Source organism: Somniosus microcephalus, chromosome 25 (assembly GCF_052327205.1).
Source record: "Somniosus microcephalus isolate GS21.2 chromosome 25, FLI_Smic_1.0, whole genome shotgun sequence".
Taxonomy (NCBI): Eukaryota; Metazoa; Chordata; class Chondrichthyes; order Squaliformes; family Somniosidae; genus Somniosus; species Somniosus microcephalus.
Window position 1 is genome coordinate 40,158,105 of NC_141011.1, and position 20,196 is coordinate 40,178,300.

General features: G+C 41.5%; 1 protein-coding gene across 1 annotated transcript in view; it reads right to left on the minus strand.

Annotated features, from left to right (window-relative positions):
* Positions 1-922: 922 nt before the first annotated feature.
* The window catches only part of skia (SKI proto-oncogene a), a 171,614-nt gene continuing 152,340 nt past the window's right edge, over positions 923-20,196 (minus strand). Inside the window, exons 2-7 of the mRNA XM_085967263.1 lie at positions 17,070-17,198; positions 15,907-16,031; positions 14,432-14,700; positions 12,331-12,629; positions 9,860-10,090; positions 923-5,616 (exon numbers count right to left, since the gene is read on the minus strand). Of these exons, the coding sequence (XP_085823389.1) occupies positions 5,428-5,616; positions 9,860-10,090; positions 12,331-12,629; positions 14,432-14,700; positions 15,907-16,031; positions 17,070-17,198 (1,242 nt within the window). The 3' untranslated portion in view covers positions 923-5,427. The remainder of the gene's footprint in view (positions 5,617-9,859; positions 10,091-12,330; positions 12,630-14,431; positions 14,701-15,906; positions 16,032-17,069; positions 17,199-20,196) is intronic.

A 20,196-nucleotide genomic window follows, 5' to 3' on the forward strand; every position in this document is an offset into this window, starting at 1 on the left:
ATCAATGGGGCGGAGGTGGAAAGGGTGGCCAGCTTTAAGTTCCTCGGAGTCCACATCACGGAAGACCTCTCCTGGTCCCTCAACACCTCTCTGGTGAAGAAGGCCCAGCAGTGCCTATATTTCTTGAGGAGGCTGAAGGGATGTAATCTGTCACCCCTGATCCTCTCTAACTTCTACCGCTGCACTATAGAGAGCATCCTGACAAACTGTATCACGGTATGGTACGGCAGCTGTAGCTCCCATGACCGGAAAGCCCTGCAGCGGGTAGCCAAAACTGCCCAACGCATTACCGGCACCCGGCTACCGACCATAGAACATATATATCAGAAACGCTGCCTACGGAGGGCACGGTCCATCATCAAAGACCCTACCCACCCCAGCCACAGTCTGTTCGCCCTCCTACCTTCTGGAAGGCGCTACAGATGCATTCGCACCCGTACGACCAGATTTAGGAACAGCTTCTTTATTATGGTCATATTTATGCTAATATATATGTACAAATGTATGTTGAAATGTTTAAGTGTCCTAATCCAAATTGTACACTCTCGGGAGCTGCAAGCCTACATTTCGTTGTACTGCACTTGTGCACTAACAATGACAATAAAAGTTGATTTGATTTGATTTGATTTGGGGGTGGGTAGAAACTGGAAGTCAGGTGCTGTCTGGTTTTCTCTCTGTGCCTTTTCTTTTTACACTTCACATTTGTTTCTCAAGTTCAATTTGTCGTCTGTACACCAAAGGCCAAATGCAGGTGATGTGACCTCAGCGCACCCGTATAGCCACAACATAACAGGAAAACAAAGTTTATTCACGGAGGTGAGACATTATGTTTGTCACTGGTGACAGTTACAGACCTAAACATACACTAGGGGGAGAGCATCATTTTAACACTTGGACCTCGCCAGAAAGATAAAAAACCATGTTCTGGGCAAACATTTTTTTATTTATGGTAATGCCATCTATACACTGTACATTCAGTCACTGTGTCCATTGCAAACTGTGGTTTTGCATTGCTATTTCATACATATCTCATCAAGTCCTTTATTTTACAATATTACTGGTGGAAAGGGCAGGGAGTGGAACAGTGGGAAGGGGAGAGGGGAAAAGGACAGACAGGTACACAGCGCAGTAGATAAATAAGCCGAGCAAGTTTTTTGTTTAGGCATTTATAAACAAGAAAGCATACATATTACATAAAAATAGTTCTAAAGATTGGAAATTAAGTTGCTTACTTTAGCAGCAGCTTATGTACGAAAAAAATCAAATATAAATATGCTGAAATGCATAGGTAACACGACAGTGAGTCCTGCTGGCTGATGTGGAAGGAGAAAGCAGTAAAAAGGCCCAAATATAGTGTCATTTGAGATCAATGTTTCAAATAACAATTGTTCGTGGTTTGTTTGAAAACTATTCCAAGGAGAGTAAAAATCTGATGCTTTTTTTTTTAAAAACAGCCTTTAGGGTGAAAAAATATTAAAGACAGATTTCTCAAACACCCCAAAAAATGGAACGGGTTGAGGGAGCGGGGGCGCGGGGGAGAGGAGGAACCCATTTTGAAGGGATTCCCAATGAGCAATTACTGACTGCAGTAATTCAGGCAATAACACAATCCAATAACAAGACAACTATGACGTATTAAAGTTTGGAGAGAAAAAACAATGTAGGTGAGCACAATATACACTTATAATACACAGCATAAAATGGGAAAAAAAAGTATTTACAGGGTTTTTTTGTACATTGGCTAGCTCGTAGTGAAGCAGTTTAAAATGATTACTGGGTTTTTATGCCAATAGGTCCCCTTGAATAGAAGGCTCATGGCTTTTATTCAAAGCGTGAGTTTATATTTGATTTCCATAAAAAAATCCCTTGTTACCATATGGAAATAACTGGCACCAGTTGACCATCAAACAATAGCCAATGGGAATAGTAGAGTCAAAACAGAGACTGCACCATAAAATAATAGATTATTGTAGTACTGTGTTTTAAGGATTAAAATACTGCTTTACGTGTTATGTATACATTACTTAAAAAAAACGACAACCCACACACACCAAAAAAACTAACCGGTATAAAAAAAATTACAAATAAAAAACATTAACATAAAAATATGAAAAACACTATATTTTGCTGATATTATTTACTGTACTTTTCTCTCATCTGCATGCAAAACTCTACAAGATTTAACTAAAAACTATTTGAACAAAAAAACCTTTTTTTCCGTCAAGTATCTCTGGACGTTATTGGTGCAAAAACCCAGCTGTAGTTAGCTGCCCCTCAGGTATAAAGCATTATTGCTGAAGAATGTTTTCACTTAAAAAACTTGTTTTTTCCTGAATTTTTTTTTTGCTTTTTTTTTTCTTTCCCCCTCCCCCTCCCCCCCCCCCACCCCACCCCACAATTTATTTGAAACTCTCGTATTAAAGTAATGTGAATCGTCACGACTGACTGAACAATAAGCGGCTTACAAAAAGAACACAGAACAAAAAAAGACATTTCTTCTGCCAGGAGTCAGTAGCTACTAATGTACCACTTCTCCATTTTTGCATTACCATATCAAACAAGAAAAAGTCAATAAAACAGACTGCATGAGACACCAGGAAAGGAGAGATAATGACATATAAGGCTGATTTTTTTTTTGCATATTATATAAACATAAAACCCCTTAAATATACAAGTTTTAATGCCCGTTAAAGAGTACTGTATGGTAGAAATATTGTAACTCCATGCATATGAAAGATATCGAGTCTTCTCATTAAGAAAAAAAACAGATAAAGCAGAAATATCCCACATAATTGCATAAACATGATCTATGTTCCATTTGCATTGCACTCATAACGGGGGAATTGTGTGGGTTTTCTTGTGTTAAGATTTTGTATTCACAAAAGTGAAGTTGGATCCCATGATGTGGTGGGATTGCCACAATCCAGGGTCGCACCCTTACAAAAGTTTACAATTTTCACCCCATTTCCTCTAGATTTTCGGTTTAAGTCGTACACACCCCACAACTTTTGAGCTGCCCTGACAACTCTTCCGATTGATAGCTTTCATTTGTACCTAAATTCTAAAGACCCGCCTCTTAAATCTCACAGTAACAATGGCTATTATACTGGATTCATGCAGAATATCTTAAAACATTTTAATTTTTTTTTATTCATTCCATGTGATAAATATATTTTTTTAGCCTTATTAATGAAACACAGCAGCGGGTGTCTTTTAAGTATTAAGAGAGAAAAACATATGAATGTAGTTTATATCATCAGAGCATTACACTAACATCAGATTACTAGATCTTATTGGGTCCTACATGGGCTTTGGAGAAACTGCAGCAGATGCAGAACATAAATTTGTAATATTTTTTGTCACCATCATACCCACCAACCCCCCCCCCCCTTCCCCCCTCCACTGTTCACAACTGATTTGGTTGCCACACACATTTTCAGCAGAGCAAGCCAAGGTGGATAGCTCAGTGCCAGAGAGACGGTAAGGAGCAGGTCTGGCTTCATGCTGTGGTTCCTGATTTTAGTTGGGCTACCCAGGATGGAGATGGTGGTCTACAAAAATCAGAGGGTGAGTCAATGTTGTACTGCCCTGGCATGGCTGGTGACAGTGACACATGCTTGTGTACAGATCACATTCCTGTTTTGTCGCTAAGAAAATGCAGCACAGTTCTTAGTGGGGGGGGGGGGGAAAACCTTTAAATGTATAAATGGGGAGGGGGGACAAAAAAAGTGCAGCAAGCCATTAATATCAAAGTTCTTGCTTCCTCTAAGATGGAATACCTCACATCTATTTGGTAATAAATCTGGGAGCCTGAATGTAGAACTGACACAGTTCATGCAACTGAAGCAAGGAACAGCAAAATACAGAACTGTTTCCCCTTGCACCAACGCCCCCTGCAAGTGAATTAAAATACAACAAATTCTTCTTAGCAGTAAGGAGTTATATAGTGAAATCAAATTTGTTCTGTGCAGAAGTTGTGCCTATGTGAATTTAGCCCTATTGCAGCTTGTTTGAAAAAATGTGTTTGCTCGTATAAAATAGCAAGTAGTCCTATCACAGATCCTTAAGGGAGCACCATGTATGTATATCTATATATATATCTATATATATATCTATATATATATAGATATATATATAGATATATATATCTTACTAGCAAGATACCCAATTGATCCTGTACTCTGCACATGTTAGTTCAGCGAACAGAATGAATCACTGAACAGTACAAAGCAAAATAACAAAACAAAGTAACAACCAAAAACACAACAGAACTGAAAAAAAATTATACAATAATACCGGTGAACAAAAGAGCATTGTAAATACTGTGAACAGAGAAAAGCAGCAGTTACAACAAGCTGCTTTTGTTAAATTTATCAGTTGCAAAAACGTATATTTTGGAATGGCGTCCCAATTATAACGATTTTTTTGTTGTTGCATGTAATCTCTTAACAACTGTCCCAGTTTTCTTCGTGATATTTCTATCTTCCTCCATCCATTTTCTTCTTTTAACTGAAGTGCACTGGAATTAGAATCGCATTCTGAACGCATCCATTTATCACTTCTCTCAAACAAAACAAAAACAGAAACAAAAATTTTCAAGTCTTTCCGTAGAATGCTCTGTCGCTGATAAGGCCAAGCAAGTTTTTAACATCCCCTCCAGCTGAAAATAATCCAACTAAGGATGGGGGGAATGGGGGAAGAAATGAAAATGCCTTTGAAAGTCTCCACGAGCCGTTTTTCTTTTGTTTAAAGGAGGGGGTTTGCAGTAAAGTTGTTTCATGGCTTCTGATTTGACTCGTGGTGAAGTTCTCTAAATCAAGAAAAAAATGGAAAGTGTTGGGGAGCATCACCGGCCTACACAACAGACAGCCCTGGCAAAACCCTCATGAGAAATATCCAGGGAGAAAGTAAAAGTTTTCATCACAACTGCACGTAATTCAAACTTGGTTTAAAATCAAGTCTTCTGTTTTCAAAACAGTTTTTTTTTGTTTCTATACTTCAATAGCTTATTACAAAAGTAGAATCTGAAGAGTTCTGTAAATTAACCAGAGAAAGCACTGTCGCCCCTCCCCCACCCTTTCTGTTCCTCCTCCCTTGTTGTTTATTTGGTACTATAATCTGACAGTTGTCCAGGAATCCTGTACACCGCGTGATGCGCTGTAGAAAAAAACCCAAAATTTCAGGAAAAAAATCCTTGGTGCTGTCACTAACCCAGTAAAGTATCTCAGGAACAGTTTAATATTTGAAGTCTGGCAGGATGGCAGGCACACGTTTTCTGTGCTGTGTCATTTAGGGGAGGTTAGTTTCAGTGCGTGTGTCTGGAGTAACATCCTTTCTCCAAAAACAGTCAACTCTTGTATCCTCCGTGTGTATGTATGAATATGTATACATACATCCACACACGCACACGGTTTAATGTATTTTCTTTTAAATTTCACTGTCTTTTGAAACCACTTTGCTGGTGGTGGAGTTGCTTGGTTTCAGCCAGAGTTGTTCCTGAAGCTCTTTCACCATTTTTTCCAAGTGTTCCCGTGCCTCTCGCTCCCGAAGGAGGTCTGCACGCAGCTGTTCCCGATCTGCCTCAGCATGTTGTAACTTGACCTGCAACTCTTCAATCTGAAAAATAAAAGTAATGTTGAATAAAATAAACTTTGCTGATTCTGTATAAAATGTATGCATTCTATTCAATGACACAAGGGGCTATTGTATCAGTAAAAGGTGCAATGCAGGATGGAAGGTCTATTGTATGAGTGGAGGAACATTGACAGAGACGCAATATGTTATTTATTTTATGGAATTGGCTTTTGGAAATGGACCACGTGAAGTGATAATTACCATTAAAGTATAACAGATCGAGAAGAGTGTGTGTAGATCGAGATGCGCCTGGTGTAGTATGCAGCTCTATCACCTGACCTAGTTTGTCCCTTTCATCTTACATCATCATCCAACTAATACTTAGTCACATAGGCGACTTTCACTTGAGCCAAGGTATAACTCATTTGGAGGAGCACTGGTGGTAGCTAGGTGATAACTTATGGCTATTAGAGAAGGATATCATGCCTGGTGGAGAGTTTGATGGCTGGTGGCTCGAGGGGCTGAATGGCCTACTCCTCTTCCTAATGTTCCTATGAAGTGACTGTTCACCCATTGGGGAAAACCAACTATGTGGCACATTGGAGAATAGCTGCAGCAATATGGTGCTGTGTTGCCATGTTCAGCTCCTAGCACTCAGAGTGTTCATAAGTGAAGGGTTTTTCTGTGGAAAGTAAGGCTTGTATTTACAGTTGGGAATGAACTTCATTGTAATTTGATGAACAGCCGTGTTGTCACAGTGCTGAAATCTGATGTAGATATACACTCCAAGTTATAACGGAACAGAAGATGAACACAAGAGTCCAAGATGTTCCCTTACTAACTTTTAAAAATTCAGTGAACAGTAAATCACCTGACAGCTGTTTCACTCTAGTGCATCGTAGACACATTAACCAGACATGCCATTCTTCATTTTTTATTCTTTTTTGATAAGATTTTCAAAACTGGTAACAATTTTATGGGCATATTATTGAGTAGGAAAGCATTTCCACTCCAGGGACTGTCATATCATTACACCCTTCTACCATAGGATTTGCTTGCCTTAGCATTCAAAAGGTTAAGCAACTTTGGGAATAACATTCCTGATACAAAAAACTAAACTATTCCCACAAAGTACATTACGTGGAAATAACCGAGCTGGCACGATGGGCCAATCTCTGATTGAGAAATATGGAGTATCACAAGTTATAATGACAGGCTATTTAGTTACACCTTGGTTATCAGCAACAGCTAATGCAGATCTTAAGGCTGCCTTTGGACTCTAGTTAGCTGTTTCCCCCCTCCCCACCTGCTATGTTTAGCATGGACTTTTTTCTCACAAGATAATTGATGTGTCTGTGAGGGTATAATTGGCTTGCAACTGAGGATACCAGTACAATATAACGAACAATCCTCGGCTCAGCTGTAACTCTAGGTCAGGTCTGTGCCTTAGTACTCCAGCACTGCTAGCTTGACAATTAAATCTTAATTAGAAGAGACGGCAGCCAATACAACACGTGGAAGAAATCGGTGAAAATGGTAATATGAATAGATGGCAGGAAAGCTTAGTGTTGCTGGCAGGTGTAGATAATGTCAGAGATGTCACCATGGGAATATTTCATTATCATGCCTCCCTCCTAATTTTGCTTTATTATTATTTCCCCATTCTTTTTAGAGCACACACCATTACCCATCCAAAAGGGAGAACAGCAGGCTGCCACTGCTCTGTGACCAGCTGTTAGGAAGCGTGCCAAAGTGAGTAGCCAACCCATCCTCCTCCTCTCCCTGCGGGATCAACAGCGCCTCCTGACCACAACTGAAAATTCACTTTGCATCTTTCAATCCAACAGCCAAATAACATCTGTGACCCATAAATAAACTGAAACAAGATAAATACTTGGAATAGATGAAAATTTTCCTTTCAATATGACATTATCACAGTTTGTAAAACTACAGGGCATGAAACGGAATGATTTAGGTAGGGGGGGTATCACAGCTGAGCCTGATCTTGCTCTCATCCACACCTCTAGAGACATGTACTTTCAGCAGGAGCCAGCGAAGAGCAGTCAGGGCGGGAACTCAGGGGTACGGAGGCCAACTGTGATGCCTCAGCCACTGCTGTAAACGAGATCGGCTAACTCAGCACAGACCAAGGATCCAACCTGGGACCTTTCTGGTCTATGTGGTTCAGGTACTTGTATCTTAATCAGCCGAACCAACGATGGAGCAGCAATATTTGATTCTTACCAAGTCTGCTCTAGTTTCTCTGTGAGTACTTGTATCAGTGCCTGTATGTAATGCATGTAGCTGTGGGTAGATATATATATGCAATGCATGCAGCTACTGCATTATACACATTCCTATTATCCGCACTCCCAATTATCCAGCAAAATATTTGCAGGACATAACCTTGCACGAAATGTTACCTCATTTGTTGTATGTATTTAAATCCCAGCTGGGCTCAGTTAGTAGCAATCTCATCTCAGATTCAGAAGGGTGTGGGTTTAAACCTGGCTCCAAAACTTGAGCACATAATCTTGGCCCCCAATTTCCACTATCCACCAGAGTGCTCTTCATTAGAGGATGATGGAAGTTCCATTGTAGCTCAATAATTACCTTGAAAATTATCTTTGGCAAGCAAAATGTAACACACAACAGCTCCACTGAGAAGAGGGCGGCCTAGCCTAGTGATTCTATTCTAATCCGTTTCACACGCCTTTGATGTGGTTTCTGCACAAGCTATACACTCAGAGGCACACCAGGTCATTCAGTATCACAGCACACGGTTTCACTAGCTGAAATCCTGTGAAAATGTGACATTAGAAAAAAAATTTGTGCCCAATGATAGTAGTTATTTTGCTCATGTTTCTCTACCTAATCCTTTCCGCACCCTTTTTTTTGGGTATTGTGTGTGAAAGATACTGTAAACACGGCAGTATAGAACACAGCAGGATTGCACGGAATGTCATCCATTTCCCTCAACCAGAAATGTACTGTGGGTGACACCCATGTTGCAGTTCCTACTCAATTTTGTTTAGTCTGGCACAATCGCTCTCTGCAACTTCACATGATGTTGAAACGGAAATCTGCATCACTTCCTCTTTCCTCACTTGATTGTTAATGTCTTGAATCTGCACTACTTTCTCTATTCCCAATCTTCTTGCTCATTTTTGGAAGTGAGGATGGGGGGGGGGGGGGGGGGGGGGGAGTAATGTTGAATGAATTGCCATCTTAACCCTTTACTCACTAATTGTATCACGAGACACCTTGTTTCTCTATGGGAGTAGTGAAATTGGACAGGAAAGTGTACTTCCACAATATAGAGGATTTTTAAAAAATAAAGTAAACCTGGTGATTGCACCAATTCCCTATGCCCAACAATGTGACAGAACCCAGGGTTACACCCAGCACCTGTTCTAAGCTATCGGAGGAGGCGCTGAGTTAAGGTGAGTGCCTTCCCCATGGAGAAGGCAGGGATAGGGATATTTCTTAACTGGATAATGAGGTTTCCCACATAGCTCGGTTGGCAAAGTGAAAATGTCACTAAGATGTGAAGACCTCGCCCCCTCTCCGCCCCTGTCCCACCTGTGGGCCGTGCCATCTGAGCTGGCCAGGATTCCTAAGGCCCTGCATTGACGGACGATTGGTGTCCACAGCTTGCCTGTTACATTCACATGAGGTCCGATGCCAAGTTTGACTCGGGCCTTTCGCCACTGTTTTCAGGTGAGCGTTGGATTTGCGCCAGAAACAGATACGAGTTGAATTTCTCTGCCTCGTGGTCTAACTCAGATTTGAAGAATACCATTTGGAAAAGGTACTGGAAGATTCTAGTCAAATGTACCCCGGCATGAGTCAGTAGCATTAGAAGGGAGGGTGGGGGTAAAGGAGCAGAAAATTGAAATAAACCGAAAACACATCAACTCTCGCCTCCTCACCCCCCCAATAGTGATATTACACCCAAAAGCAAGAACAATGTTGACTTTCTCCCCCACATAATCAACGGAAGGCAACCAAGCTCCGAATCAACAGGGCTAGATGTTTCTCAAGTTCACAGCCAGAACACCCTGTGCTCGACAGATCTCAGTTGACCTCATCAGGGTTCCTCAGAAGTATCGAGACAGTGTTTTCCTGTTCTCATCTATTACATTTTGTCAACCAAAATGTAATAGAACATTCAAGCAGTGCTTTTGCAATCTAAAGCATGGTGGCAAACAAAACAAACACCAAGTATAAGTGTGTGTTTGTGTTTAAAAAGTGACACTGAGCTCGATTACTCTACCATAATTACCTGTGCTGAATATTTGATCCTCAGTCGCCCAGCCTCACAGCCTTTGTCACAGACCCGGATTTGTTTGGCTTGTTCTAGTTCACGTTTTAGTCTTATCCGTGACTCATTTGCCTCCTTCATTTTCTTTTCGTTCTCTGCTCGAAGACGCTCTATTTCTTTTCTCAAGTTGCGCTTGGCCTCCGTTGCTTCACGTAGTTTCTCTTTCTTGGCAACACGGAGAAATTCAAGTTCCTACAAAGCAAAGAAATGCACAGAATTCAGTTAAGTGGAAAAGTAAAATGGGTTAGACTGAAAAACTAACCGTACAAATTAGTGTTTATGTAGAACATTTGCACTCCAAAGATTAAAGGTACTCCACATATTAATTAGTCAAAGCTAGACTCTTATCTTAAAACAATGTTAGTACCAACACAAAGACCCTTTCTTCCCTTCTCTTCCCATGTGGATCATTTATATGTCATGTTTCAGGGTCTAGAGTCATTGTACTGTAACTGTTGCTGTACGAATGGCTATAATCTAAAGGCACTGTTGTGTTGATGATGAGGTTCCAAGTGGCGCTTAAGTGGAGACCCGAGACCTACAAGTACTGCTCTCTGTTTTATTCTACCCTGTGTGCCATTCGTCCTTCACTGGAGAACCAATATAGGGAGGCACTAGTTTTCCAACCTGACAAATTGCTCTCGAAACCCATGAAAAGTTGGGTCCAGGGTGCTATTGGGAGTTGGTTTCCTTCATATTAGTGAATGCCATGTGCCTGCTGTTGATATAAAACTGCCCAAGACGAAATTAAATTAGTAGATTTTCTTCTATTTGTAATGACAGAGGTCATTGGGTGGCTGCATTTCACTTAGGAAGTGGGTGTCCTCATTCCATTCAACTGAGTGTCATCCAACAATGGATAAAGCAAGTCAGTATAAAGAGCAACCTTTTTTACTTCCCAGCTGTATGAAATGAGCTAACAAAGGCTGCATTTCCCCAAGGCAACACCCTTTTCATCCCCTCAGCCAAAATAGTCATGGGAAATCCTTTTCTTTCTGATAGTATCACTTCCCATACAAGACAGTGTAGACTCAAGAACTGGATAGACTGTCTGATCAAAACAATTGCCTGAAATCACACAGCATGGTAGTTCCAATGTATACGCATGCCAATAAAAGGTCTTGTGCAGTACATTGAATGCATCAATCAGTGGAAATCGTGGGTACCTCTGGAGGCAGTGCAGGCACTAACAGCAAGATAAACATCACTGGAGGTGCAGACAGTTATGTTGCCTGACTGTCGCCGGACTGAGAGATTCAGTCTGCCCGTATGTGTTAGTGTAGTGGCTTTTTTACTTGATGGCCTCTAGCTACCTCCCCAGCCATCGGGGAAGGTGAGTCAGCCAGAAATGAAGTTGCAAACTGTGAATTAATTACGTGACGTTATATTTTCTGTAGCTTGAGCTACTGCAGGAACTGCCCTGCAATGTAAGCGCGACCCTAAGGCATTACTAACAGTCTGCAATATAAATATGATGACGTAAGAGACTGTTTTAAAGCTTGGTGTTCATGTCTAAAAGACTGCTCAACCGTACAAATACTGTATCTGAACCAGACTGGTGCTTCAGGTATAGTACTATCATAGAATGATACACCATTTGGCCCATTATGTTTGTGCCGGCTCTTTGAAAGAACTATTAGTTCAATTCCCCTGCCCTTTCCCCATAGCTCTGCAAATATTTTCCCTTCAAGTATTAATCCAATTCCCTTTTGGAAGTTGTTATTGAATCTGCTTCTAGCACCCTTTCAGGCAGTGCCTTCCGCTAGTTTCCCCCCCATCATTTAGTAGGTTTTGCTCTAGGTATGGGTGAAGCTAAGTATGCAGCTCAGAAAAACTTCTGGCTATACTTTGCCAATGTTCCATTTGACTAATATCATAACTATACCAGGGGGTACTGGAGACTAGACTGGATTGGTGGAAAAGTAAAGGAAAGAAAAAAGCTTGCCTGATGCTAGTCTGTATATGGTGAAGTATGCATGTGCGGTGAGGACATAATAGGTTAATTCATTAACGTCACAAATGCTGAGGTAAAGTTCTGCAGGCTCTTGCTGCCCTTTAATACTTCAGCCAAAATTGAATTCTTTATGCGTGAGCTCAGATAATGAGTGTTGGCTCGTTACTTGTTCATGGGAATGCAGTCTTTGCTAATTATTATGATCAAAAAAATTGTGATGGTTGCAAATCTGGATCTTCCATAAACTGAGGGTCCATGTCAGGAACACTAACACATAAAATTTACACTTATAATCATTAGAATACTAGCACACTGCACTATTTGACTCCTTACGTCAGTTGCTAATCTGTCTGAAGACACTAAATGTAGGTTCACCATCTTTGCTATTTGTACATTTTTTTTTCTATTGTTGAGCACCATTTAACTTTTGTTTTTTTTCTAAATTCAAGGTTATCTTGCAAGCAGATTCTCCTCTTACCTGCTGTAGACTGCGCTTGGCTTGCAAAGCAGCATTCAGTTTTTCCTCTTGCTTTACTCGCATCTTAATGATTTCATGTAAGAATTTCTCCTTGGCCTCCTTGGTGTCTATTCCATTATCCAAGGCCTGCCTCAAGTGTTCTAGCTCCACTTCTAATCCACTGTTGTGTGTCTCTGTGTGGCCTGGAGTCTCGAATACACCACTAGATGCAATTTGCACCCCGGGTGAGCTCAGGTCCTTTGCTGATGAGCCAGATGAAGTGAAGGAGGGAGAAGAAAGTGAAGACAATGATGATGTGACTGTAGGAAGGAAAAGACATTTGCATTATAATACATATATACTTATATAGAGAGAGCTTACTTGTGTGAGCTCTTTAGAATTTTCTAGTGCAGCCACACTAAATACAAGAAAAAACTACTTTAAATTTCACTCCAATCCCACTCTCTCCTTAGAGGTCTCTTTCACCAAGCAATTTTTATATTTCCCTCCCCTTCTCCTGAAAGCACTGGTTTATGCTAGGGTACAGTTCGGTGCTGCTAATCGTCCTCTGGTACCTTGCTAATGTGGCCATTCTTCATGTGGGAGCCTAGACAGTGAGTGGACGCATCACAGCTGAAGACCAATCCTTCTCTCATACAAAGTCCAAAGATGTGCAGGTTAGGTTGACTGGCTATGATAAATTGACCCTTAGTGTTAGGGGGATTAAATACGGGGATAGGGTGGGATATGTGTTGGTGCAGGGGTTACGGGGATCGGGTGGGATATGTGTTGGTGCAGGGGTTACGGGGATCGGGTGGGATATGTGTCGGTGCAGGCTCGATGGGCCGAAATGGCCTCTATCTGCACTGTGGGGTTTCTGTGATTCTGTGAATGTCCATGCACGCGCACTTTCCGCCACGAGTCACTGGACGGCTATCTAAAAGTGAGAAAGCTGGCTGATTTTCCTCTCATTAGTCCAATGCAGCTGATGCCAACTTAAGTGCTGCTGCTCCAGTTGAGATCAGGTAACACAGCACAAATCTGCCAAGTCAGGTCTGGGTTGGGGGACATCTCCACATTGGCTGTCTAATGGCATTATCAAGTGCCATAAGCTGGCTAAAGTTCACTTTTCTTCTTAATTCTGAGAAGCCTTGATTCTGAAGTTAAGCTGTGGGATACTAGTATATGGACACTTAATGCAATCATCTGGAATGTGTCTCTGCTATTTTAATGGAGGCATTAACTTGCTTAACACAAATGAGTTAACACTGTGCTAAACTAGCAGAGAGTGCAGTTTCAGATGTACAGTATTATCCCATGATGTAACTTCCAAGGCCTTTGTTACTACGTGTTGCTCCATCCTGTGGTCTGACCAGCTCACACCCAATTGAGGCAAGTGAGTTTTAAGTGACAGTTGGCTTGAAGATTGTCTATTTTTACCTCTTCTAGATCTCCTTGTGTTACAAACAAAGCCCTGGCTGGGAAGGAAGGCAAATTGGCTGCACCAAAGCCACTTCAACTCAGTAGTTTAAAAAACTTAAAACACAATAACAGACAACTAATAGACACCTATAAAGGTACAGATAACATCTTCATTCCATTGAAAGATCAACAGAACACAGTTCCCCATTATTATATGTATATGATAGAGATATGGAAACTGTAGATTAGTTATACTGATATATTTCCCACATTCATACATATAAATTTGCTGGTAACAAATGTAAAAATGACACATTATGTTAGAAGAGCTCCTTCAATCCAGATTCTTCATGTGGGCAGGAGTCCAAGCTGGTCAGTTATGATGATAGACTGCATATTTTACATCTAAAATAAACCATGTCCGGTTCCCAGCCTGACACTCCATGCTGATGCACAAACATACTTTGCCATATAGTGGTAGGATGTGGGGTTTGACCCAAAAGATTACTCATAAGAGCTTCCTTGAATTGGCATGTCTGCAGAGGGACAGACTGGAAGTAAACCAATCATTTCATAGCGTATGACTCAAGTGCTGTGCTGACAGAGGTCTGGAAGCAGGCCATTCATCTGCCCTCTCAATAGAGGATGATGTGAGGGGGCGGGGGCGTGAATTTTAAATATCTGCGTGAATTAAACTTACATCCTTCTCTGCTCTCAACTTCCACTTCAGCATCTGAATCTTTGTCTTCAGAAGGAAACACGGCAGCAAGAGGAGCAGCTGTTTCCTGTTCTAGCTGTGATTCTGCAGTTGCCCTCCTTTTCCGAGGTCTGTTAGCTCCATTTGGAGTCTCGATGTTCTGTGTGACTGCAGTGGCTGACGGTGACTGTCGTCCATTCCTCTGCTGGGGCAGTGGTGTCAGAGCTACGTTTGGTGCCACTGAACTTTCGTAACTTTTGTATGCATAGAAACTATGGAGAGGGCACAATACAAAACCATTCAATTTTTAATCCTCGAACGATTATGACAAAAATATATCTGCTCACAAAATAAAAAATTCTTGTCTTGTGTCGCCCATGTGAATTTTTTCCCTGTCTTTTTCGTATTAATAAAACTTGTCTCACCTGTTAAAGGTGCAAGTGAAATGGGATGGGGATTGCTTGTCCCTAAAATGGGTTCCTTTGGCTGCTTGTATGTGTTTTATAATGCTCTGACAACATGCACCAAGATAATAAGAATTTACATTTATATAACACCTTTAACATAGTAAAAAATTTCCAAGGTGCTTCACAGGAGCGATTATCAAACAAAATTTTACACCGAGCCGCATAAGGAGATATTCGGACAGGTGACCAAAAGCTTGGGCAAAGAAACAGATTTTAAAGAGCATCTTAAAGGAGAAAAGAAGGGTTAAAAAGGTGGAGAGGTTTAGGGAAGGAATTCCAGGGCTTAGGGCCTAGGCAGCTGAAGGCACGGCTGCCAATGGTGGAGCAATGAAAATCGGGGATGCACAAGAGGCCAGAATTGGGAGTGATCTTGGAAGGTTGTGGGGCTAGAGGAGCTAGCAGAGATAGGGAGGGGCGAGGCCAGGTGCGAGTTAGGATACGGGAAGCAGAGTTTTGAATGAGCTCAAGTTTACAGAGGGTGCAAGGTGGGAGGCCAGGCAGGAGATCATTGGAATAGTCGAGACTGGAGGGAACAAAGACCGCAATAGAAGATGTAGATGGCGGCATAAACAACCCTCCTCAGAGCCTGCGGTTTTGGAGTGACAAGCTATGATGACGACGATTAGGAGTTGTGGTCAAGTTGTGTGGAAGTCACTTCCCAAGTTTTCTTCCCCTTCCTCAAAGGGCTAGCATGAAGAGAAAGATATCTACCCTCAAAGACATAGATTTAATCTGGGTCTTCTATTTGTAAATCCAGTGCCTTTTAGTGCTGTAGGTACCAGCTCACCATCAGTTCATTTAAAATAAATATATTACAGCCCCAATTTCCTCTAACACACAAGGAGGATATTTCATTTGTTTGCTATTTAAAGAAAATTGTAAACAAATGGATTCTTGACATACTCATGTAAAACATTGCTAACATCAGCACAGAGGCAGCTCCCCTCTACAGGTTTTGTTGGAACACTCTTAACCACACTGTGTTTCACTGAGCACAAACAGAAGCCGTACCTGTCTCGGGCCAGTGCGGGAAGGTGAGTCAGAGTTTCTTTTTCACTTATTGAAATGGCTGGTGACCAGGGTCTGAAGGCGGAGATTCTTTGTTGAGAATGTACACAACTGCTACTTAGAACATTCTAGACAAAAAAGAATGGTTTATTTTCTTCATTCAACAGAGAACTTTCCTTATAATTGTGCTGCATTAGCTCCTTTCATACTCAATGCCCTTTTTAGCTTTTCCTCTCTTCCTACTTTCTCCCTGTATTGCGCCTGTTTTGAAGGTGACTCATGGTTGGTGCTCCAAAGGTGCTGACAGGCCTCAGGACCATTCCTAAGTAGCCAGTATTCATGTATGGCACTTGATTTGTAACCATGCTGGGCACTACAGCCAAGTACAACGGTCTCACACACACACACACAAACAAACACACAAACACTCCCCTTCAACAGCAGGCAGCTGATAGTCAGATAGTCCAGCATCCGCAGTATTTTGTTTTTGAGTCAGTGGACAGTGATCAGAACCAGGATGATTTTTCATCTCCCTAGCCCAGAGGTGCTGATGCCAATTGTAGTGCACTTGGCATTGCCCTGGCTGAGATCAGCTAACTCAGCACAGATCAAAACTCGGACCGGCGCCTCTCCTAGACTGTATGGATCAGTGCCATACCAGATGGTGCATTTATCCAGTGAGCCACTTGGGGCATGGGGGAGGGGATTTTCCGTTGCATAATGTTTCTGATGAGAAAGCAGACTTAACACAACTTGATCAGTGGAAGCCTAGAGCATTCACACCGTCAACAAGATAACGGAACTTCATCCAATTTACTAAAATAAAACTTTCCCCACATCGTTTCCTCTTTTAAGAACCTCCCCCTTCCCCAGAATGTTGCCACATTCTTTCCTCTCAGATGGAGCAGTCTGTGTCAAGCATCCAGCAGCCACAGTTCCATCAACAGTTTTGCTCAACTTCAGCCTGCATTACAGACTTTTCTACGGCGACCACTAAAGCTATGTCAAAGTAAGGCAAAACAAAGTGCACAATGCCAATGTTGGATCCTTTTTTCATGACACTAGCAAAAACCACTCGCTCCTCAGAGGCTGAAACATAAGTAACCACATCTCCCTCCCTCCCTCCCAATGAAGTGAACTGTTTGACTTATTATTGAATGATGTACCTTCGTGCTAGATGGGGAGGAAAAGGACCGCCACCATTCAGGCTGTTTCTCCTTCTCAGCTGCAGTTGGAGATTCTGAAGCAGTTTCATCTTGCTTGAACTTTTTAAACACGGTTTGGTCAAAAGGCACCTAAACAGCAGGAAGAAAAAGAACAAAGTTTTTTTTGGTGGCATATACAGTAATGCAAAGATTAGACACTTAACAGGAAATATCATTCTAATTCTATTTTCAGTGTTCTTGAATAAGTGTTTTGTTCATTAGGTTTCTTTGAGGAGGGAGGGTGGAATTCTTGCAACAGTAGGGGCAAATTCGGGAGGATGAATTCCCAGAGCTGCTCGCTAGTCACAAGTTTTAGAAAACGTAATCCTTTTGAGAGTTTTAGTAGCATTTCTGAAACACATTAAAAACTAGCCTGATGTTAAAATGTATTTTAAAAGGGTACTATAAAAGAGAAGTGGCAATAGGTTTTGTTTCTTTTTAAATTCTGTTGTGATGGTACAAGATATGGGAGCACCAATGTGCTGCATCATGGTGGAACAGGACACAATGGCCAGGAAGTTCCTCAAAAGCCAGCAAAATCATCCCTGGCCTTTCTCCTGTACCTCCTGGCACCCACCTTTGCAGAGACCATGGGGTAAATCATCGATGGTGAGTAAAAGTCCAGGAAAAGGAACAGAAAAGAAGGAGGACTCTCCCAATGGTCCAGTTGGTAACTGGGACAGCAGTGGGGGCATTGCAATTTGCTATAATGTCCCCAGGATACAGAAAGGAAAGATAATAATCAGTCAGGATTCGTGACACCTGTTGGTAAATGTGCATAGTGGTAATTGGGTGAAATCAAACCAACATTAATACTGCTCTGTGTCTGACTGAAAGGAAACTCAATGAAATCGGCCTTCGAAGTTCTGGCATTGTTACCAATACCTTATCATCAGAAATAAAGGAGGCTGTACATGGCATTGTGTGCTTACTGCGCAAGTAATAAAATATTCTTGGTCTTTAGGGGGTTAAGCCAAAACAAACATTCTGTTGAGTTGGGTGTTGCTCCTTCATGCAAACAAAACTTTAGGAGTCACAACAAACAACTCAAAGCAGAGGACTTTCAGATAAAACTGTACACTTCTTGCTTCTCGGTCTGCTGTAAAATGCAACATTAATTTATTCAGCAGTTACAAAAAACTGGAAAAGAATTGCGTAATAAAGTCAAATATACTGTAATAGACCGGGGCTGGGGGCGGAGGGGGGCGGGTGCTGTGGCTCTGCACTCCACCAAAGGAGTGAAACAGTGCAAACGTTGTTTCCTCCCTCTGAAAGTCAACTTGTTAACTGATTTCAGAGCCTGCAGCTGTAGTATATGTTGGGTGACTTGCCAAATCTTGCTTTGTCTACCATGTGAACTGCATGACATGGCATGTAAATTACCCTGATCCAATGCAGAGCCTCCAGCCCGCACAGTGTTGATCAACAACAGGACCCTGTCTGGAACAGCAGTGATGATAACACCAGTTAGGTATTTGGCAAATGCCCCTCCATTTCTGAAAACCTCTCAGTTAGGGGTTCCAGCACTAAAACCACAACAGGTGACAATGCCAAAGGGAGGCCGTTATTTTTCTGTCAGCACACAGAACATTTTGTTCGGACAAGACATCAATTTCAGACTCACAGTCAACACTCGAAAAACTGCTAGAACACGGCCTCTTTGTGGGTCAAGTGTGAAACAGACACAGTGGGCCAAAAATCTTTAGTGTTCTGCAATCAGTAACCCTTTGAGGACCTGAGCAGCATTTCTGATCACATTTTTAAAAGAATTCAGGGACTAATTAACTGAGAAATCTTCGAGAGTTCCATCTTTATTTAAGAACTAAATCTTAATGAGACATTATGATGGAACAAACGCACACACTTGAAAAATGGTTCCTTGTATCTACTAAGAACTAGAGGGAGCTAACCCTATTGTTTATAGTACACTATAAGCAAAAGCTCAGAGTTTATTCACGAGTACTTTTTTAAATTCACTCTTGGGATGTAAGCATTGCTGGCAGGGCCAGCATTTATTCCCCATGACTAGATGCCCTGAGAAGGTGGTGGCTTGGTACAACTGAGTGACTTGTTAGGCCACTTCAGAGGGCAGTCGAGAGCCAACCACATGGGTGTCGGACTGGAATCATGTTTAGGCCAGACGACAGGTTTCCTTCCCTAAAGGATATTAGTGAACCAGTTGGGCTTTTACGACAATCCGACAGCTTCATGGTCAGTTTTACTGATACCAGCTTTTTATTCCCAGCTTTTTTAAAAAACTGAATTCAAATTCTCAAACTGCCCTGATAGGATTTGAACATAAACATTCTCTGGATTATTAGTCCAGACCCAGTAACATAACCACTATACAAATTCATACACAATGTTTGTCACAGGTTCAGCTCTTGTATCTGTGTTCTGCAAACTGGGTAAGTTGTGTACTTACTATTGCAGAGAAGCTAGTATTCATTTGTTCAGATGTGTGATAAATATAATAGCCCTGTAGTTTGTATGCATCCCCATTACAAATAGGCTATACCGCTCTTGCACGAATGTCACAAAAGACTACACGTGCCAAGAGCATCTGGTATATACAGTACTGGTTATTGACTGAAAGTCAGTTTAACCAAACAAGTAACAGTTTGAGTTTTCATACCACGTTAATTTGAATGTGCCTCAACAATTTCATTCCAAATCCCAGCCAGTGAAATTATGGGGAACACATTCAAAAGAATACACCTACATTTCCTTAGATATTTGAACTGATTACAGCTGGTTTCAATGAAAACAGCCAAGGTTGGAATGTTTTGAAGTTTTGGCCTAGTACCACACACATAACCCTATCCTACTGGGAAGTTATACAGGATATTCAGCAATCACAAAAGGCCAATCAACTCTTTTTAGCATAGTAATTCTGCGCTTTCAATAAACCACTCAACAGCCACTGGAAAAAAAACTGCAGAAATTATTGAAGCACCATCTTTTTTATGGGGAGGGCAGCTTTGGAGAAACTTTTGTCACTAACAAACCTCGCAAAGATGCTTTGCAATGCAATGAAGCAAACAAATAAGGTATGTGAAACACTCTTTAACAAAGACGGTTCCTCCTT